Source organism: Engystomops pustulosus, chromosome 5 (genome assembly GCF_040894005.1).
Source record: "Engystomops pustulosus chromosome 5, aEngPut4.maternal, whole genome shotgun sequence".
Classification (NCBI taxonomy): Eukaryota; Metazoa; Chordata; class Amphibia; order Anura; family Leptodactylidae; genus Engystomops; species Engystomops pustulosus.
In genome coordinates this window covers 46,687,764-46,711,543 of record NC_092415.1, presented here as the reverse complement: position 1 = coordinate 46,711,543, position 23,780 = coordinate 46,687,764, and the positions used below count along the sequence as shown (strand labels likewise).

Genomic DNA, 23,780 nt, shown 5'->3' with positions numbered 1-23,780 from the left:
GAGGGGACGGGCTCACAGCCTGTGGAGCAATACCATACAGGGGCTCTGGTAATACCCATAGAGCTCCTGAGGATCATTAGCATAATTATAAAAGTTGATTTTAGATAGAAGGAGGCCATGGATAACAAATATAGGAAGATTTCCATAGCCACAGTGTCTGGAGCTATGAGTAAATTCCCCTTGCTTACCATGCTTGATTTTGATGGCAGATTTCCTTTAAAGAACATCTATAGAGCTTTCGGCACTATAGGTTTTAATGGAACCTGGTGCCCCACAGACACATTAGCATAAATTTTAAAGCCTTTTATTCTTATAAACAAGGGTGTAAGAAACTTAAAGAAAAGTGGTTCCTGACAGAAGGGCATATAGCAGCATGTAAGTGTGCATGGTGTGGAATCCTTCATCCTGGTAGTAGAAGTCCTTTAAAGTGGTTTTCCCAGTTGTCTATATTCATCAAGTAGCCAAATAATCAGCTGTTTAATAAACTATAGTGACTTTTTGTTTGGTGTTGCAGCGCAGCCTCATTCACATGAATGGGACTGAGCTGCACACAAGCTTCACACAGCTGATTGGCAGGGGTACTATGTGTTTGACCCCTGCTGACCCGTAAATAATCAATATAAAAAAATTATGACAATCCATTAAAAAAACACATCAGTAAAAATGACACAGCAGTACATTGTGTTCTGCCTACTGCAGGTCTTAAGAAGGTGTTGTATTACTTCTGTCATTGAGTCTTTGTCATGCAGTGCTCCCTCGGGCCCCCCACAGGGTAGAAAGGTCACACACATAGAATTAGGTTGATTGTTGAATAACCACTGAATGAAAAATAGACTACAAAGTATAATAGACCAACTGGAACACATCCAGTAAAGTATCAACAACTCCTAGATGGCTGATTAGATGGTGATAAAACGACTGATCATTGTTAAATTTTACATTGACAAATATTTTTTGTCAAAATCATCAGTTTTGATTAAACTTGATCAAACTTATTCTAAACTTTGATCAAACTTATTCTAATGTGAATGGCTGCCTTAAAAGGAGATGGAAGTTACAAAGCCACTTCTTTGTAGTTTCTTAAAGGGCCCCAAATACCAAAAATACGGTACAACCTCTCTCCAGCACCAACCGTTGATGCCGGCCTCTGTTTATATACAGGGCCTCAGAAGTCACGTCATGTCACAATCGCACGCCCGCCATAGCCTCTGGTTGTGACATAAAGGACTGTTGACACTGCGCTACAGCTGAGGCTCCGTACAAACAGTGACTGGCAGTGATGGGCGTCACTGGGGAGTGTTAAGTATACAGTTTTGTTGTTTTAATATCCTCTGGGGCTCATAATAAAAAAAAGTAATCCTGTACAACCCATATAAGTAACTTATCAACGATTGGATCCCAAATCATCCCCAATCTACTAAAAAAACTACCAAAAAAAACAGCTTTCTGCGTCTTATTCACTACATTTTCCAGCACAAATCAATACGATAAAAGAATCTCGCCAATTATACTTTACTTCTGTAAAAGAACTAAATTTGTACCTGTAATTTCCTTAAAGTTTGATTGCAAGTAATTGTACTTATCACACAAAAAGCCTAAACTAAGTGTGAAAGCCAAATGTACAACAGGGGTTAACTAACAAAAACCTGTGTGAAGTTTGTGGAGGCTTTACAAGACTATAATGAGCAGATCTGAAAGACATTTCAATGGTGATATTGCAGCTTCTTTGTGGATACTGTTCTTTGATAAGCTGCAACAAAGGATACAAGAACACAAAGCATGTACAGAATGCACATCACTGCTCAAAGCATAGCATGGCACGTTAATTACATGCTACAAATGCACTTCTTACACAGCCACATATCATCTTTTCAGAACTACTCCAGGGCTGAAGGCTGAATGTCACCCATGGTCATACCTATGTTTATTGTATATATTCCACAAAAAGCTAAAATGAGAGTGAGAATAACCTATAAGGTATATTAAGATTTGTAGTTATAAAATTATCACATATAGGGAGATATATGTAAATATTATACACCACAAAAATTGTTGTTTCAAAACATATTTAACAATTTTTTCCCTAAAAACCCCCATTAGCTAATGGATTAAATTCCTTTAAATGGAAGATCATGTATGTTACTACCCTAATTGCTGTTTGTCATAGGTACAGTAATATTTAATGGATTGGTAATATACATGTGGCACTTCATACTCTTTTCATACGGAATCCCTAATAATAACTAGTAGTTCCAAAAGTAGGATGTAGATGTCTGATCCCATTGTCTGTCCTTTTTCAGAAAATAATTATTCTGTAAGTTATTATGTAAGGTAAAGAGACAACCCATGATTAGAGGTGGGGGTGTCCCACTGACCAATTGTAGCCATGGCTAGTTGCTAGAGTTGTTCACCTGGCCAATCATAGCCATGGCTAGTTGCTAGAGTTGTCCATCTAGCCAATCATAGCCATAGCTAGTTGCTAGGTGTATCAATTTGCCATATTGGGTACTCAGCCGTATCCTGCAATATGTTCAAATCAGGTGGCCGAACACTAAACCCGACCATTGCGTCCACTCATTTGTAACAATGATACATCATGGTTCATGGTACATATGATTTTGGATTGAAAATTAACGATAACCTTGTGTAGGCAATATATGTATCATCTCTCTGGTCTTACCCTACTTGTTCCAAACCACATATACCTTTATATAATCAAGTTTAGTGTTCAGTATCATTCGTATGTATTTTTCTTAAACAAGGCAGAATGAATACACTTAATTTCTATGGCTATATGAGAGTTTGGGGCACATCATTTATTATTTCTGAGAACTGATCAAAGGACCAGGAGACATATATTATGAAGAAGATTGAGAGTTATCTATGCTGTATATGTAAGTAAGGCTTCTTTACAGAAAGAGTAGTTACATTATGGAATGTCCTACCCGTAGAGATAGTAATGGAAGAAAATATGGTAGCATTTAGGAAAGGATTTTCTAGATGATGCCACCGACCTGGATCATGAAAGAAACATGAGCTGGAAGGTGTTAAGCTGATTTTTTAGTGGTTTATTAGGTCATCTGCATACAGTCCTTCATCCTGATGATAGATGTCCTTTAATATAGGATATTTGGTGATATCCTTTATGGTGCTTTTCCTTCCTCATGAATAACACTGTAGTACTTGATAGACTTGTGTCTATGTTCAGCTCTCCTAATTATATGTACAATTGTAAAACATATAATAAAACTGATCAGCATATATATTACTTCAAAGGTGAACATTGATTAAATGTATAAGGCAGAAATTATCCATACATACAGTAGAACCTGTAGAACATACATGCCAGACAGAACCAAGTTGTGATAATACAGAATGGTGAGACAACAATGGACCAGTTGTGCTGGCGCCTCAAGTATAGTAAGGTTGAAGACCGGAACAACATTCCCAAGTCTGCATTGACCTACCCACTTTGTATCGCCTTGTGTTGGTGTATATACTCTCAAGTCTTGTAAACTGCAGAAGAACATAAAAATAATTCTAAATGTACTATTAATTTCTTCTCAGAAAAAAACTAAGATGGGGGCAGCTCATATAAACTTCTCCATTAATTTACAGCTTTGAAATGCACGTCAAAGATTTTCTAGTATGACCCATAAAACATTCATGAGGTTTGAAAAAAAAAATCAATAAATGTGTCAAAAAGAAGCATGACATGTTTTACAAGATATGCAGTGAAATACAAATAAATACTGCTGCATAAGCAAACTGCTTTGGGTTTGATAAAATGCATTTCTATTAGATTAAATCTTATGAATGTTTAATGATTAACTAAATATTTTATTAATCCACATTGCAGGATTGCACAAGAAGAGGTGACTAATCTGATATGTGTATTACAGCATCATTTCTAAAAAGTGTAAAATTAAAAAAGGGTCCATTTGAGAGTAGAATATGGCTGAATAAAATCGTCTTCAAAGTTGATAAGGTTTCCATACAAGCCACCGTAGGCAGTACAGTCCATGCTGATATTACTCTCATCTGTTAGTTTATGTTGTTGGTACAATATCCCCATCCCATTTAATGCACAATTAACGCAGATATATTGCTGTAATATGGCCTTATTTTACTACCTGCAAGTGTTCCTGACAATGTAGATGACAATGTAAAGTAAATAGATATTGCCCATCTCTTTGACTATAGAGCCTTTTCTAAAGGAGGCCTAGCAGGTGGCCGAGTGTCTATTGTAGGTAGAACGCGTCACTCCCAATTGTGCTCAGGTAAAGTTTCTTTTAATGCAAATGAAGTTTTATTAAAAAGGTGATGTAAACCAATGTCAAATTGTAATGTAAGAAGCACACTGTACAGGAATAAAAGCACGGCAGACAAATATGCATTGAGCATAGGGGGATAATCGGTGAACACCACAACAGGAAGACGTCTTCGCTAGTAAAAATACAAACTGTATTCCCCAGTATCCATAGAGGTGGTAGTCACTTACATTAGTCGACCCTCAACTGATCACACATAAAAGTCATTACTAATGTAAGCAACTGCTTTAACTTACAAGTTTTGAAGGATACTACAGTTCACAATATTGATGCCCTATCCTAGTAGTATGAGGTCCGTGGTGGCCAACTCTAAGAACACCATCAGATGGCAAATGTTGAGGCCTCTGCATTGTTTACCCTGCACGTTACCTACTTGGACTTGTAGACTCACAATATTGATGCCCTATCCTAGTAGTAAAAGGTTGGTGGTGGCCAACTCTAAGAACACCTATACATTGGCTGGCGAATGTTGAGGTCTCTGCATTGCTTACCCTTCATGTTACCGACTTGGACTTGCAGTGGGCTGCTCCTGGAAAAATGCTGGAGTTCTTTGTAATAATACCCAGGCTGGCTACATTCTAGGATTTGTTCAGATAAGAACATTGTTTCTTATGTGAACAATTTAGTGAAGGTCTCACAACTGTTCCTTCCACTCACACAAAAATGTAAGGGTTTTTTAAGTCTTAAAATACTGATGGCCTATCTATTCCGATGCAGGAGAGGAGGGGTGCTTGAGTTTTTGAACCCAACTGATGAGCTATTGATGACCTATGGTATTCTATGGGAAGGTAATCAATACCAATAACCTGGAAACTGCCTTTAAACAGAACCATGATTTACTGCCTGTGCCAACAATACTTCCTGAGATACTTCTATAATATGTACATAATAATAAGCAGACTTTAATAACAGATTCACAACCGAACTTGCAAGCTTAACAATCAAGTTGTTGTCTTGGAAATGACCTCACATGAGATAGCAGAATATGCATACATAACATTTTTATGAGAATAAGCAATAACAACATCTACCTCTTTGTAATTAGTTTTCTCATTAAAATAACTAGAAATTTTCTACTCAGCAGAATCTTCCATATTTATGATTTACCGTTGTTTTGAAATATTACATCTTCTCAGTCTTAAAACCATTTGCAGAAAAGAAATCACAACTGTGTTAAAAAAAACCTATCTTTGAGATGACATTTTCTACCAACTAATATCCAAGTCACTAAACTGAATATAAATTAATGGAATGTATTATTGATTTTTGTTGCACGGAATCCTAGGATGGGTGCTAGAAGAATTTCATATATACCTGTTCTGTATGATCAGCGAAAACACAAAGAAAACCAACAAAAAAAAACAAAAAGAAAACATAAGAATTTCTGCCTTGACGAAAGTAGAATATGAGAGCCTTAATGCGCCAGAGGCAATACATGAGTAAAGCAAGAACACTTTAAGACTACCACCATAAGTGATGTTGCCTGGAGAGGAGCAGATACACTGGAAAAACAATATTGTCAGAAATATCCGTTTTCATGGAGTTCACACCAACACAAATTCTTCTCAGTTTACTTTGGTCATTTATACCCTTACTTTATTATTTCATGTTTTCTTTTCTGAGAGGCTTTCAAAATAATCAGGATTCTTAGTAAAAAAAATAATAGACATCTCCCTGATGGATTTAGCTGCAATAACCTGTATTAGTGTAAGATAACAGCTAGATTGTATATAACAAGAAGCAAGAGACAATAACACAAGTCAAAATCAGACAAAAGACGCATTGGAGTCCTAGTATTTTAGGTAGAATGGAAAAATCCTATATAAAAGCGTAAGGCTGACATATTATATAACAGTATTGGACTAAAGAAAACATTAGGTGGGGCAAACTGGAATATGATTCTCATAGCCCACTAAAGCTGTCTGGCCAATGATGTTGATGAGAAATTTCTTAGCCTGTAATTTTTCCATCTGCAACATATTTGGAGTCGGGAAGGACTTTTTCCCTATCATGGCATCACCAACTGGCATCAGTCTTGTAGGGTTTTTTGCTTTCCTCTATATCAACACTGCAGGATTATAGAATTATCTATATTGAACCTTATGGGCCAATGTCTTTTTCAACTATGATAAGAACATGTGGTCTGCTCTAGGTCTAAGGAGCGTATTAAACAACATTATGCTTCATTTATAATTGCAAATACTTCCCCGTTGGAAGCTTTGTGGCACCGTTCTCAAAAGTATGGCACACAACATCTCACCGTTTCTACACGGAACCTCATCCTAATTCCTTTGCTAAACTTAAGCACCACCCCTCATCTATCCCTGTCCTTCATTAAAACTCATATGTCTTGTTAACTTCAACACGTTGGCCTTACCAAAACCATACCTATCCAATGAAGAAATTTAGCACTTTCACTTTATATCTCATTCAAAAAATCTGTGCATACCGTGGGCGGTTCATTGATTTCAACAAAGCCAGTCATATTATTCATGAATTCTAGATGACAATTCAAAACTTACCTGGATCTGCAGCATATAAAAGCTCCACAAAGGGGATTACTGGCAAAAAGACACCTCACAATAAGGCTATGAGTGGTAGAAACCTCTACTAAAAAGGGGTCAACCCCTTTAAATCTCCAATATTCTAATCTACCCAGATTCATATTACAAGATTTTTTATTTAATACAAAAGTCTTTACTGAAACAATTCTCTATATTTACAAATCAGAATGACCATTTCTCACATGTATCCAAGGACAAAGAAAATGTCAAACAAGGTTCTTATAATTGCTGCCTGATTCTTTATTTTCTTCACCGTAAGATGTAACTTAAAACTTGACATTCCCTATGGTATTAATGATTTAAGTGGTTGTACAAAGTGCAGAAATTCATGTGATGCCAACAAAACATGCAAGTTGGCAATTTCATGGAAATATAGAGTGTTTGTGTGACCTACATTTCGTAAATGCACTTTCCATTGTTTTTAGAACACAGACATTCTGTGTTTAATATAATCCTACAAAAGCAATTTCAAAATGACTTTAGTTCTTTTTCCATTTGACTGTTTGTCTAAATCCCTTACCACAACACATTACAGTTATGTAAGTGGTACTTTTTTCAATATAAGCCATCAAATAATTTTTTAAAAAAAAATGGACTGAATAATATTTGAGAATTTGAGAATGTAAGTAGAGTGGCAGCCTGTAGACTACATTCCTGTAAGAAATCTATGTAAAGTCTGTGTTAATGTAGCTTAAAAAGACAGACTGGAAATATATAAAAGTTAATATTTGGAAGAGACATGTTTTTAAAGGGGAGGACCCAGGATCCAGTAACAGTTAGTTGTACTGTTAAGATAGTAAAACATAATTTTCAAAAAGTAACAATGCTGAAATGGTCTTTCAATTAACCCCCCCCCCCCCCAAAAAAAAAACTTATTTTTAAGAGTTTTTTTTTTTAGAATTTATTTAACAAATCTGCCCTAGTGGCTTATTTTACTTGCCCTTCACCCACATATCTCCTTTACTGATTGCATCTACTTCTGTGTCATTCCCGCAAGAACTCCATGATGTTTACAGCACTATCTTCCGCTGCTAGATGTTTTTGGGTTCATTGATGGAGGTCGAACTGCTGGCAATGGGGGTGGAGACAAAAAAGCAGATAGAAAAGGAAACTAAATTATTTTGATGATGCACACTCACTAACAGAATGTGGTCAAACTGAAAATCAAGTTGAAGAACTGTAACTGGAGGGAGGATACTTGACACCACGGAGAAAGCTTCACCAGTAGGCCATATATTTTATCAAAATTATTTATTTACAAACACCTCAGTCATATAAAACTTTTAGGGACCTCCACTTTATCTTACTAAAGGTCAAAAGTTAAATAATGATTAGAGATGAGTGGACACAAACTTTAAGTTTCCATTCTGGGTATGGGTGTGTCCCGCTACATATTGCCGGACACCCCTGGCTAATCACAGCCATGGATAGTAGGTAGGGGCATTAAATTTGCCAGATTGGCTGCACTGCTGTCATTCTGGCAATATATCTGGGTCGTGCGGGACGCACCCAAACGAAGAAATCTCATCTTCACTAATAAGATGTAGATAAAACAAGGATAACTGATCATTTACAATATTTATTTTGGTTCAGAAAATTCTGATGTAAATCACTGTTTGAAAATGTTGGTGTACATCACTTTGTGATTTTGCAGCAAGAGATCCTGTACCTTATATGTCCACCTTAATTAGCTGGAAAATGAGATGTGCTGTGTAGTGTTGGGAGGACCCGAACTGCACTGGAGACACAGTAACTGGGGGGTGTAGTTTAGGTTCAATACCCCGACCCAAACTGAATTAAGGATCTTAATGTAATAAGTCCTGTCTAATAGCAGGGTCTATATAAAGTTACTCCAATAGGAAAGCCGAAAGCATTTTTTGGTCGAGAAAGAGACACAAGTCACAATCAAAAAAGTGGCCTATAGGTTACTGAATATAATATATATACTGAATATCAACACAGAAGAAACAAGCCTAGAAGTCAAAACATACCTTCTAACTAATACTGTATAATACTATATTCCCTATATCTTTTTAGGGATTCCTCAAGAAGTAACAATAGTCAACTTTTCACCTATATAACGAGGAACTGCCGCCAATGGATGCCGCCACTTCCTCTTAAAATCTAATCTTGTGGATCGGGGATTATTGCTGATCTTGAGACAACTCCTTTTAAATTACAGTAACAGTTACTCTACTTGGATGCCTTAGGTTTAGGTTTTAAAATGACTGTGGCTGCTTTAGACCTGCTATAATCATTGGACTGCATAATTTAGACACATTTGTTTAAGAACATGCACATTTTATATATAAAATGTGGATATAAAATTTTACTGAAAATGGTCACAAAACAGAAAAGTAATGAGTAATATTGATGCAGCTACTATATATTGCCTAAAGTAAAATAAAAATATCTGCATATAAATATCCAATTAACCAAATAAGACATGTTTTAATTAATAATCCTCATAAAATGTAAGTGTTTCTTGCCAAGCAACCTCATTTTATGGAACTCAATCTAAAAGTATATGTGCACTGAATGAAAACATGTCCTTCTCAATGTGAACATGATTAGATTCTGAACAATTCAAAAGCAAGTATACTCAGAAAAATGCAAATATGAAAGAAAAAGGCAGCAGATATCACAAGACCTTTATAAAACACTAACATCCGCCATTTCTATGTACGGATCAGAAATAAAAAGAAACAATGAGTCCAGAAATTGATAAAAAATGTAATTGTCCTATATAGAGAAATTATAATTATTCACAATTCATCCAGTTTCTCACTGTCAGTTGCTAGTCTATGGCAGCAGTAATTTTTAGAATTTTTTTAGAAAATCCCAATAAGAGATTAGGGCTTGTGCACATGAATGTATGCACTCCTAGGCCCTAAACCAGGCAAGTATATAGGTACCTGCAGGAGAGAGGAGGGGTGAGCGCTCCTCACCCCTCCCCTTTCCATTGAAAACTCACCGAGTGTGCTATAAAAATGGCAAAATATATGACACATACTATATTTTTGTGACTGAGTGTCATAGACCTTTATGGGGGCTGTGATGCAGTCTCAAATTATTTGGCCATATCACCGGCCCCAATCTTGTTATGTGCATGGGGCCCCAATTTGTACAATAAATATGTAATAGGAACATTGATAACCTATAGTTAAATATATATTTTGGGCAAAATTTATATGGAAAGGATTAGAGGACCCATAATTATTATATTTAGTGTATAGAACCCCCAAAAATTAATTGGCAAGGATTTATCAAGAATGTCTTCATACTCCTCTTCCTCCTGTGCAGCACATGTCTAACACATGAAGAGCCTTGTCATAAATTAGGTTCACGGTCTCACCACACTTGATAATAGTAGGAGACTGGAGTCAACTGTAGAAACTTTTATGCCAGAAACCTAGCGCAAACATTAGCAAAAGCTCTTTTTCTGTGTAATGCTGAGTCTTCCAGAATACAGGAGGACATCATTATGAACCTGTCAATGTCCTGAATCCAGAATGGCGACAACATGTGGAAATAAATCCTCCACCACTCTGTTGTTGCTGTAATATGCTACATTTTTTTCTTTTTATATTGTTAACACGTCATTTTACAGCATATGTGTGTGCGCCCTGTGAGCGCCTGATCTAACCAATACAATGCAACAATTCTCCTAGTTTTGTAGGTGGGTTTTAGCTTCTAAATGTAAAACTGACAATGTAAGGCTGCATTCACATAGTTTTTTTCCCATCCTTTGTGAGGATACCGCGAGCTGAACATGTCCATTCTACGGGCAACTAGGACTATAAGCTCATGCAATGGAACACGTTGTCCTTCTCCTCCCTCACTCCCTGAAAGCCTTATATGGACAGTGACATCACTGGGGATCTCCCTCCTGCCAAGTAACTACACATTGGAGACTGGGTGAAGCATGCGCACATGGCATCTGTGTTCCATTGGTTCCAATGGCCTCCGCTTAGCATATACATTGGGCAGCATAAAGGAACGCAGATTTCTGCGTCTTTCCATACTCTGTGTTACACAGTATACAACGTAATGCCTCCATCTGCTAGTATATGTTTATGGCTACAGTCAGCGTAATCGGGAGCTTTCCTGGCATATACGCTGAGTGTATCACGTGAACCTATCCTAAAAAAAATGAACTAGTACCCCAACACATGAGATAAGGAGGCCCTAAATCTGTTGTCCAAGAAATGATGGATAAATGTGGTCAAATCAACCAACAATAATTCTGTATCTGATGTAAAAGAAGTTAATTCCCCTCTAAAAAAAGGAGAAAAATTATAATCTCAAAGTAGAATTCCCTTTGTCTGCAGCATTGAAAAAGATATTTAATTTAATTGAGAACTACCATGGAGACCAATTTAAGTACTTGATTGACATTCATTTAATGTTAATAAGAACAATGTTCTGTGAAGGTCACAAGGAAGAGATTTAAAGAGATGATAAAAAGAAAAACAATTATTTCTGTTGTGAATAGCTACGGACCTGTTTCTACAGACAAGGCTATTGCAGATTACTAAAGGAAGAAGTGAATTTTACATCACTCATCTCAACTGCACATAAAATAACTTATGATTTCTTTTCAGATGATATTATTTTCTCCTTAGAAAAATAAAACATTTCGCTTTTTATATTTTAGCCCAAAAATGAAAACAGTTGCCTGTAGCATAGTACTGAAACAGTGTTTTGGGTTGCTCTGGCTAATTCAGGATCACATCACATTGGGAATCTGTTACTTTTGCAATAAATAGACTCAATTGACTATAATCCTACATCATGTCATTAGGCTTCCTGAAAGTCGTGCTTGATGTTAAGGGGCTGCCTTACAGGGTAACAATGTTTTCCTTATCCTGGAAAACATATATGTATATTTCCTAAACTTCCCTACTGGAGCATCAATGGCTGTATGTTTCTGCATGCCTGCAAGGCGGCCTTATTTGGCAAAGTCCACGTAAAGAGAGCTCTTATTTCCCAACCCAGGATCACATGATAAATGCATGGGGCCCCTTGGTTTATCCTAAGGTTTATGTAAGCTAATTCAAAATCAGAGTTATGCATCTATCATACTTACATAGCTAAAAAGGTTTAAAAAAGACACAAGTTCTTCAAGTATAACCTAAAATTTGATGTTGTTGATTCAGAGAAAAGCAAACTCTGCTTTAGGTGGACACTGGTTTTCCCAAATGACAGTGAAATCACTGTATCAATCAGATCTGTTGCGACAAACATTTTTGTATAATTCTGCCCCAATGATACTAGTGGTTCCATATATGCCCATAGTTACCAAAGTTTGAATGCAAATGTAGCCTCTACACCTTCTAAAGCTAAGCATCTTTCTGGGACATGAGCAGCCAAATTTTCTTGTTTTAATGTATGTTCAAGGCCAGTACATAATTCTCAACTTTTAGAAAATAAGTGAATGTAAGGAGCTACTAAATGAAAAGTATAAAGATTTTAGGTACTTGAGAAGAGCATCAAGAGAATGCATAAAATAGTGCTACTGACCATGTTTCCTTCCTTGTATAGTCCGGCAATGATGTTCTGTACATGAAGGGCATAGGGGATAGGCCCTCTAGGACTGCTGGCTACCTGGAACAGTATAAGTGCAAGAAAATGCGTTAGACACACTATGGCCAATAACAGGGTCTCTACTGAGTTACCCTGAGGATTATACAATTCCCAAAAAACTTTAAGGGGGTAGGTGTCAGCTGTCTACTTATAGAAGCCACCGAAATGCTTCAATAGTACACACTGGCTTTTTCTAAAATTGGGGTCCCAATAAAACAAAAAAAATTCTATTTAGGTTTGAAGATAAAACATTACTTGATAACACTTGAAATGTTTGATTTATCAGTACTGCAGTTTTTACATTTTGGGTAGAAATTCTCTTGCACCTGGATCAACAAACCTAAGTTTATTTAAGAGGAAGATGTTTCCAGAAAATGACTTATTTTTTAACCAATTTTTTTGTGCTGAAAATACTTTTCAGAACGTAATGAATTTTCTTTCACTTTTCCATGTCATTGTAATGATATGTAATAAAAGTACTCTATCCTGCAATTCCCACTCTGGCCGGTAGACCTAATAATAGACTTTGTATTTTGGTTGAGGATGTCTGTGCAGCAGTCAACTCATCTACATCACTTATGAGACTAAAAGCATTACTATACAGAGTAATGTCTTTATTGTGCCCATGAATGACAATAGGTGATCTCACAGCTAATTTACACCTCCGATCTACAAAGCGCATGTCTGACACCTCACCATAGACATCAAGATCCACACTATTGCTGCCTATGGCGATGAAGCTGCTGTAAAGCAAATCGATAATGATGTTGCTAGAGCTCAGGCAAAATGGCAGCCACTATAATCATGTACAATTAATAGAAGATGCACGGCTAAAACACCATGATCAGCAGATTTATAAAGTGTCGCTGCTGCATTATACCGAACGCAACACATAATTCTGCACTTAAACGGTGAACAATCAGATTGTGCGCCACATTTAATATGCAGTGTCCGACAGCATTTTGTTGCATGCTCTATGTTAAAGGTGTATAAAAAAAACCTAAAGACAATTTTAAAGGATGGTGGTGGAGGGCTACTAATATGGGCTTGTTTTGTAGCTACAGGACTTGGGCACCTTGAATTTATTGAGTTGATCATGAACTCCTTAGTATATTAGACTATTCTAGAGGCCATTGATCTAACATCTAAACTTTGGCAGGAACTGGGTCCTGCAAACGGACAGTTAATATTTTTATCTGGGGCTTCAACCGCCCTGCAGTTGTAAGGTGACTTTCAAATTAACCCTTTCTAGGCCGGTAGCGGGATAAGAGCACACACTAAGACACAGCAGTCTCTTAGAAAATGCAGACTCACAATCTTTATTAGCACACTGCCACATATATAAAACACATAAAATCAGCTTCATAGGATCGTGTAAAGGTGATAGAATACTGCAATGCTATAGGCCCGCTTGAATATCTCCCCATATTATTTCTCACACATAGTACTGCCTCCAGGAAGACAGAATGTTTTTACTAAAAGTCCTGAGAAGAAGACTCTGATGGCTCCTCGGTGAGACCAAAACATAAGATAAGCAGGTGCTGAAGCAAAATTATAGGACAAGAGTCAAGGACAGATTTACCTCTCAGCAGATTTAAACAAAATTATGTTTGAACCATGAGATGAACAGACATTTTACAATATAGTGGTCAACATAAGCGCCCCGCTAAGACAAAGACATGGTGTCCGCTTGGTCCAAAATGGCGTCTGTAGAGGAATATCTCTCTCACACCCAGCAAAATAGCATATCTACAACAAAATGGCAGAAAAAGGAAAACATTTCAAGGTATTGCAATAGCTCAGTCATAGTCCAGACTTTAGCTCCAGTCACAGTCCAGATTTCAGTCTTGAGCCTTCTTTCAGACTTGAAATTGTAGGTGGACTTTAAGAGAACTGTACATGAAAAAAGTGGTAAAGTGGGCCTATGCTTTTCTATAATAATCTTAAAGCCTGATCCAAAAAACATTAGTGCAGGCGGGTCTCCAAGCTATTGGTTATGGGTGACGGCTTTTCTATTTAGGCTTCATTCTTGGTAAACAAGGACATGGTGGAATCTGTTGTGCGTTGTTGCTCATCCGAGGTTGTATTTACATTATTTGAAGACCTTCTAAAGGTCAGGGCGTTTTTTGATCAATTCTGAAGTTTCACATCATCCTTACATTTTAGAATCATAAAGGGTGGACTTTCTTTTTCACATAAGAGTATTTGTTATTTGACTTAGCTCCACAACCGAGCAATGGAAAAAGACTAGATCTATTACATTGAAACTCATTGCTCCTAATAAAATCAATGCTCTGTACCATCTGTTTTATAGTTACAACATTTCAATAAAACTAAAATTAGAGTGGCAGGCCATTACCGCTACTTCAAATATTAAATAGTGACTCAATAGCGCATTACGATGCATTGTACGCAGTATATTCTATATGAAGCTTATTTGGAATGCAGGCCAACATCTGGTAAAATTACTGAAGAGATCCTTCTGTTTCTGAAAAGCTGAAATCATCCCTGACATTCTGCAGATGTGTATACTTAAGATTTTGTTACATCCCAACTACATTCAGGATCCATTTAAACTACATTTTCTCCAGTACACTTTTTGCTCTCAAGTGGAAAAAATTCAACATAGAAATCATTATTCAGTGACACAGAGTAAACTTGACGTTACAAAAGGTTGCACAAAGGAAGTGCATTCAACTGATTTGTCAAAACTTTTTACTCAGACATAGTTGGCAGTCAGGTCCATTGTTTGATAGCAGCAAATACTTGTCCTGTCAAGTGTACAGTCATCTACTGGCTGTTTAGCATTGTGAATATCTTACTCTTAACATGAATGTAGCGACAATGATTTCACAAACAAAACATCCATTCAACAATTCATATTTTACATTTTATATTTTTGAGGGTGTCCATAAAAGCTCCATAGTTCTGGGGTATGCACTCCAAAGCCATCCAACAATGATTTGATTAAAGGGTACATGTACATTTTAAGGGACTTAAATTAATAGGAGTCTACTAGCTCCACAATAATTATTTGTCATGTTTTATAGAAATACACTACAATTTTAAAAATACCATTATTACTTCTGTCCATAATACTGCTTTTGGGACACGCCCACTTTGCAGTGTGGTCATGCAAAATGAAGATACAGTGCGCATGCGCCATTGCAAGGGAGGGTGGGGGGAGAGCTTTCAAGCGTGCAAGGCGCGTGCATAGTTATGCTACAGATCAATCGCTGAGCACCCTGTGTCAGGGGTAAAGGAATGGGTCGCTTGCCTGTTGTAAAAATCAATTTTTGGACGAAAATGCTGATTTCTGTGCCCAAACAAGACAACCTCCAGCATCAGCTTACCTATCTGTGTAAAGATATTTTTGGGTCAGAATGACCATTTTCAAATGGTAGATTTCCTTTAAGGTGGGAACAGCAGTGTTCCATTTGCTGAAGACAAGTGCATCAACTTCCTAATTAAGATACAGAATAAAGCGGTAATAACTTGGAGATAGCAGTGTAGACAGTAACAAAAAGAGTATGTTGCAAAGCACAGTGCGTTTCTCCAAAGAATGCTGTAAGCAGATTATAACGCTTTGTTGAGGCAGTAGACTTCCTTTAAATAATTATAAGCACCAACATTGGTTAAATACCAACCAACGCAACAAAATGTTCCAAAAAAAAAAAAAAAATGAGGTCTTCAAATTGAGGTTTTTGTACCCTTACATTCTGTAAATCTTCTGGTTTGAAAAAGGGGCAACATTTTCCAACAGAAAACAGATGCATTAGCATTAAAGGGGACCTGCCACCACATTTTTCACAAACACTAGTGAAAGGTTCCCATAGAACCCTAACGAAATAAGACCTTTTTTTTATCTAAAATTGATTCCCTCACATCCCCATAAAATCATCTTCCTAGAATAGTCAGATCCTACGTGTGTAACTGGGGGCATGTCCTTACTCATTGCTACTTCTTCTCACCATTCAGCACATCATGTCATGTGACCAGAGTGATGTCATCTAAGGTCCTTTACCCACTAATATTTACAAAATCTACCCCATGTATGTATCTAATCATATTAAATCACATCATGACTCCATGGAGGCATGGGGAGGAGTAGAAGGGCATGGAAGTTGCTGTGATTAGATACATACAATAGGTAGATTTTGTAAATGTTAGTGGGTAAAGGATCTTAGATGATATTACGCTGGTTGGTAGACACTGGGCCTACATGTTTCAAGGGACAGAGCTCTTAGTTACGCCATGAAAAGGATTTTTTAAAAAAACTGTTTACCTGTCTAGTTTTGTAACTGTTCTTATGTTGGGTCAATTTTCCACAAAATGCAGTGCATGATTTTTTTCACAACTTTTTCCCAGTGCAGGCAGTCACCGCGCTATGTACAAGATATTTTCTTTAGGTATTTAATTAAGTTGAATTTGTATGTACGTTGGAACTGCATATTTCATAATTGTAGCTCCAGACAAAAATATTTTTTGCACCAGTGACAATTGGATTTTCACAATTTTTTGCTGTTATGGGACCAATGATTATCAATAAAACTTCATTAGACACCTTACAGTTGATCATCTCAGCCTGGGACTAAAGTAAAGCATTCAGAGAGCTTCACCAGAGGTCACAGTGGGAAGAGAGCTCCATCTGTAACTAGGGGTCATCTGTAAGTAGAGTGTCCTAAAGTAGGGCACCACCTGTACAAAAATGTATAAAAGTATTTAAATCTCCAATGAAATACTGTTAATAGCAGAATGATCAACGTCCCAACACTCTACCGGTAGGATGATCTGAGCTTCTCATTTACAATGTAACAGGGAAGATAATTTACATTGTAGTACAATAAAACCCTGCCATGTCCCCTAATTAGGTGTTCTTTTACAATCATCCTTTACTTTCTATGCTGAAAGCAATGCAGGTGATTGAATCACAAAAATTGCAGAAGTTGGAGTTTTTTATGACGTGATGGTTCCAATTGTGCCCATCTACCAGTCACAATTTTTGGTGCACATCTAACACATAATAGAAAATGTGTCCAATCAAAACAGTTCTTTAAAAATCTAAATCTTTTGGCAGAATTGCAGAGAGATTTTTTTTTAACAAATGACAGTATCTCTTCTTTAAAGCTGTAACTTTTTATGTTCTTGTAGAGAATTTTACATCAATAAAGAACATAAAGAGACTATTTTGATGTTAATCTGAATCAACCCTACAAGCAAAAGATCTCAACTTTGTAAAAGAGGCCACTTAAGGGGCTCTTTTTTCTACACGGAACAAAACGAAGCCTGGGGCTCTACAACTCTAATTTTAACCTACTTACATGATAAAGGCTTCTTTAGTTTTGAATAAGCTTCTACAATCGAAAAATTAACCCCTGGGATGCCAAAGCAATCTGGAATATTTTGTGTAATAATATACATATCTGTAAGGATCACTGGCAGCATAACTGATTAAAACTAAACATGGCCGTATATTAGTGCGGAAATGAAGCAGTGGCTACCGATCTTGAAAAAGGACTTTGTTTTGCAAATTTGACAGACATGTTGTAATATAGTTAACATCTTGCTAAGCGTGTCCAGAAAGAACATTACTTATTAACACAGTAAAAATATACAAAGATGGTTGTATATTAGTTTAAGAAGTTTTTTTTTTTCTGAGATACAGCACTCATTCATAATTCAAACTGTACGATGATGAAAGAGTCTGAGAGGGTCTAACAGGGTGTTATTACTCAACTATAAAAATAATGTGGCAAAAATGTATTCAAAATTTATATTCATAACCAAATGTATGACATAGGTCAGATCATGGTGACTACAGATAAGTGTAAATTATGTAATAGATATATGTTCCTTGCTAGCGTTTTTCAACAGTTTCAACCAGCTTATGTTAATGGAGACGACTCAACTCTGACTCTTACGTGTCCAATCCTTGTCCCTCAATAAATGGTCTCAGGCAGAGAAAAGGGGACGTGTGCTGTTCTGTTTTTTAAGCAGCTAGCATACATCCCTATCAACTTATATGGCCTTATGCCCACAGCAGTGGATTTTGGGACCCCATGTCAGAGCTGTAAAAGGTAAAGAAGGTCCTATTCCTGCCCGACTTTGCAGGGCAGTAGTCTTCTTCTATTGTCATTGGTGCTGGAGTGGACACATCTTCTGATGACAGCCTGGATGAAAACTTCGGACCATAGGACTGTTGCTTGAGGCCCAAGGTACTGCACACGTCATATGCAGGAAGGCCAAGGGTAAGCAGAAGTGTATGACAGCTGCTTGTCTCCTTTCCTCCATATAAATGTTATATCCATACCCTCATTTTAATGAAGGAGCAAGGGAATATAGCTTGAGATCAAGTAAAAAGTTCATGATGGACTTTTATCCACTGTGGATCAGTACCTATAGTATATGATCAGAATGAGGTTCCCTTTTCCATGCCTGAAGGCCAATTTTAATGTTAAAGAAGCTATAATTTTCTATGGGAGTGTCAAAGACACATGCACAATACTTCATGCAGTCAACCGGTCAAGGTAGAGCATCTGCAAAACAGGGGTCAATTCTTCACATAAGTGCAGATCCCAGAGGTTCATGGCATATCATGAACAGAAAGTGACTAATAAGGTGTCACTCTTTTTGTTTATATATTTCTGTCATCTGGATCTGCTTTAAAGCAGAGGAGTGTTATCCTCTTACTCAGCTGGCAAAAAATGTTGCCAATTTCTAAACATTATTAACAAATGATGCCTTAAATCAATCATTAGAAATGTCAACATGTTTATATATGAACAGGCTGCATTTCTACCTATCTACAGTACCTTCCTCTACCAAAATATAACTGGAAGAAAATCATCACTCCAGACACAACTTTAAAATATGGATTAGCCGGCAAATGAATTTTAAAAATGTAATTTAATATTTATGTAAAATTGGCAGAAGTGCCTTGGGGTGGGCATTACCAGAGCCCCTTTTGGGCATTATGGTACGCATCACTTCAAGCACATTCTGCCCCCACCCAATGATGTCACCGCTCTTACTCATACACCCACCCAATGATGTCACCGTGCATACTCACACATGCACGTTATGCCACTCCAATGCAGTGCCGTGCTTTCTAGAGGTTAGGTGGTGGATTTAATTTATTCACGAAATATGTATTACTGTGTTCCTAGAGTCGTCTGAGAAATTGTAAACATTTTACGTAAATCATAGTATAAGCACCAAAAAAATTTACAAAAAACATAATAGGCACCAGGTATTTTAATCATTTATGGTATTTATTAAGTATTTATGGTGAACTACACGCAGGTGCACAGAGACCCTGAATGATGGCTCCAGTGTTAGAATACTCCGACTTTATTATATAAATCACAATTATCTCTTAAACTGCATTTGATACAAAGACTTTTTCGAGCATATTATGCTTAGCTTTATCTCTCCCTTTCCCGGGTCATTAAAATTTATATTTATTTGCAGTCCAAGAACAATAGTGCAGCTGCTGCTTGTTTGCACAGGGATAGCCTATCTAAAGGTGCTGTACTCATTTGCTACTCAGATAATACATGAACATGACTAAATGTTTGCATATAAGCATTCAGATTGCCATGGCAAGGACCGAACTATTAACTCAAACAGGGCTCTATTTATGGAGCCAGAATCATTGGAAAAATGAACAATCATACATTCATAAGTCAAAACCTCATAAACTTATACTATTGCATATTTGTGGTAAGACTGAATTTAAAAGCTTTTTCTGGCAGCCTATATTAGTAATTATGTGCTGCACGTAAGAAACCAAAATAGCAAATTAACTGAACACAACTAGTAAACTGTAATGTAAATGCATAAGGTCTCTTAATGCATGATTGAGTCTACCTTTCAAGTCCTTTGTACTGCAAGCAATGTTTTCTATTCCCAGCCCCTCACATCAGCCGTAGGCTCCCTCTTTTCATGTCTATTACTTAGCACTTAAGTTCAGGAAGCACTGCTCTAAAATTTGCACGAATAAGCCATGTGTGGAAAAATGCTATAACTTATGTGAAAGGCAAATAATTGAAGTTAGTGTGACTAGTAATCACTACTTGGAAATGTGACAACTTTCAATTAATTGTGTTGGGTCACATACAATGTACTGTACGATGGATGAATGAGAATGTGGGTTTCACTTCATTAAAATGTAATATTGGCCATGAAATAAAAATAACACGGTAGAAATATGGCAGAGATTTTCAATTTTCTTTTTGTATTAAAAAATAATTATTGCGAGTTCTGGAGACGGTGCTACTGTTACAGCTATAGGGCCACATTTAAGATAGTAGGATTGAGTACACACTCAATATAATTGGCATTGTACATTCTACATTTGTTCTCTGGTATCTGTCTTTATCAGTAATGCAGTTTCGAAAGAGAAACTCAAGTCAATGGATTATAGTTTTCTGTAAATGTACATGTTCCTGGGATTTGTTGTTTGAGAATAAGTTCCGGATTGTAGTGGTTATTGGCTGTAATTTACAAGAACTATGTCAACCACATCATTTTACTTCTACCTCACACGTGTCTAAGCAAAGCAGTAGAGCGGCATCATGTAACCAATGTAAAATGGATTTATCCCCTATTGATAAGTGGACCCAACCTCTGAACATTTGTCAGGATCGGTAACTCAAGTCTCCGTCAGATTCCCTATGCTAAACAGGACTAAACATGATCTTCTTTTCTGTAGACCGTTTCCAGAAGTCTCATAAAAGTTAAAAGAGCGCTGGACTAGCAAGTCCTGAACACGACTGACTTCAATAGAATTTCGACAATGGCTTACAAAACACCCGATCCCTGTAGTAGTAACCAGTAAAGGTTAAGAGCTCAGGAGTATTTTTATTCTACCATTCTGCTGATCAGAGGTAGGAAAAGACATTCCGACATTCAAGTAATCAGTCCCATGTAAAATGTCACTCCTAAAAAAAACTTGAATGGGGTTAGGGTATTATGTGCATTTTCTTCCTCCTTTGGGTTCTCCTGTCTCCTCTACTGCCAAAACATACTGATAGCTTACTGACTTCCAATAAAGTCACCCTAGTGGTATATGTCTTTGTAGAGCACTGCCCAATCGGATGCCTTAAAAGAAAACGAGAAAACTGTCCCTGTGGGACCAAAAAATGTTTCTGTTTATGTCAATGACATTTAAGAAAATACATCCTGCCTCTAATCTTACTGGTGAGAACCCATACTCACCAACTTTCTACTCTTTACCTTTCCTGGCTATATGATCCCTACAAGGGATAGGTTTGTGTATGTTCCTGTTAAGAGTGAAATCTTTTGCCTTGACTCTTTGTATTGTAAGTCTACCTGTTATAATTGAAAACGGATAAACGCAAATATGCAAAAAAAGAAAATACATCCTAGAACCCATAATGCATCCCTTTTTATTGAAGTCACATGTAGAAGCCAATCTCAAGTTTCTAGATGGAAGATCACGTGTATTGTGTTAGATATCCAGCAGTTAGCCAAAGGTTGTCCATTTTAATTTCAGTTTTCACTAATGGCTGAGAACATATTGAATTACCCTCATATTTTGACTATTTTCTCTAACAAGTTTTCATTAGTATCTGAGGTCAGAGCTTTCTTTCATACCGCTCAGGAATACATGCAGAAGGTTGTGTTTGACATCTACACTCTACTGCTTTCCTCCAAACTTCTTTTGTGAGAAAAATAACAATTAAGCTGTATGGGACAGAAAAAAACAAAGTAACAGGATTCAATCATTACACAGTGATGAAAGCAAGACACCTGCTGTCTCCTAACAAAGCAGGAAGACAATTTACAAAGAACAGATAAAATGCTTTCCAAGCATTTTATTTCTTTTATTTTTCAACCTAACATCACAATACAGAAAAGCTCCGTTACATGGTTTTAGACAGTTAATTATTCCAACATTTAATTACCTGCCAAAACTGACAAAGCCTAATGACAACAGCAACACATAATAAAACAATTACAGTACAAAACTCCAGCTAAAATAATAGAAAAAACACTGTATGTAGGATCTGCTTGCAAATACATTCATTTTTATAAACATAGATTGAAGGTAGCAGAGATAATAATGAATATTTTCTATAAAGCACTACAATTATTTCAAGGTAAAGTCCATAAATCTGCACTTTGCTGTAATCGTACCCATTTATTGAGAGAATGATTAAGGAACGGAAGCAAAATTATGGTTATAAGAAATTCAAAGAACATTTTTTTCTGGCTTTAGATATGCATTCAAATGTATACAATATTGTCACTGCTTCTCCACCTCTCGTATTGTCTTGTGTTGCCCTGTTAGTTGTCTATTACTGAGTGGGGGTAGGGTGAGATGAAACCAGAATCTCTGAGGAGCCTGGGGTTAGAAATTAATTTACACAATGAATACAATTCTCCTCTGCATCGCACTCACACAAGCTAATGTTCAGAAAGGACAAGCACCTTTGAACAATACAATAAGTAGATCAATGCCCATTCACACAGGCCTTTTAGACAGGCCAATGCAAAGTATATTTTCTGGTTACCATGAGACACAGAATCTCTAAATTAACATGGACTTTGCCATATCTCTATGCAGAAGCATTAGCATCCTTGACTATAGAAAAAACTGCAAACCCAAAATCAAACACACATGTACATAAGCTTACCTAATATAGACTGGAGAAAATTACACCAATGTATATTCATAAATACAAAGAACCTAGCCTACCTTGTTAGATTGACTTTGTTCAATGGATTAAATCCTATCAATAACTACAATGATACAACTTATATTTCTTTCTCTAGTATAGACAGAGGTTTGAACAGAAACAAACATCAAAGCCTCTATTAGAATCCCTTAGTTCACGGATGCCAAACCTTTTATACACCAAATGCCCAAACTACAACCAAAGCCCACATATTTTTTTGCAAAGTGCCAATGCGACAATTTAAGCAGCAACTTTACTCCCTGCTCTTTCACAGGTTTAAATTGTATAGGCACCTGAGGACACCAATACAGTAGAAAGAAGGAGAAGAAGTTTGGATTATCATTGTAGCTTCCTTCTAGGGTCCTGTTCTGCCTGGCATTTTTGCAGGTCATACATTACAATGAGCCACTGGCTCATTGTAACAAACCTGCATAAGCCATGTAGCCTCTTGTCAAAGGAAGACCCAAGGCTACCATGGTAACCGATCGCCGCCCCCCGATGAGGTTCGGGGGCGCGGCGATCAGAAAAAAGATGGCGGCGACCGCGGTTATTAGCGGTGGGGGTTTTGTGCAAAATGCAAAAACCCCCACCTCTGT

The 23,780-nt window shown here is 36.9% G+C and overlaps 1 protein-coding gene across 2 annotated transcripts in view; it reads right to left on the bottom strand.

The window, feature by feature from the left end:
• The window catches only part of TOX (thymocyte selection associated high mobility group box), a 180,628-nt gene that overhangs the window by 134,719 nt on the left and 22,129 nt on the right, over positions 1-23,780 (bottom strand). Inside the window, exon 2 of one of the 2 annotated variants that reach the window (XM_072151845.1) lies at positions 12,419-12,502. The exons of the other annotated variant lie outside the window; for it this stretch is intronic. Coding sequence (XP_072007946.1) covers positions 12,419-12,502 — 84 coding nt within the window. The remainder of the gene's footprint in view (positions 1-12,418; positions 12,503-23,780) is intronic. 2 annotated transcript variants of the gene reach the window in all.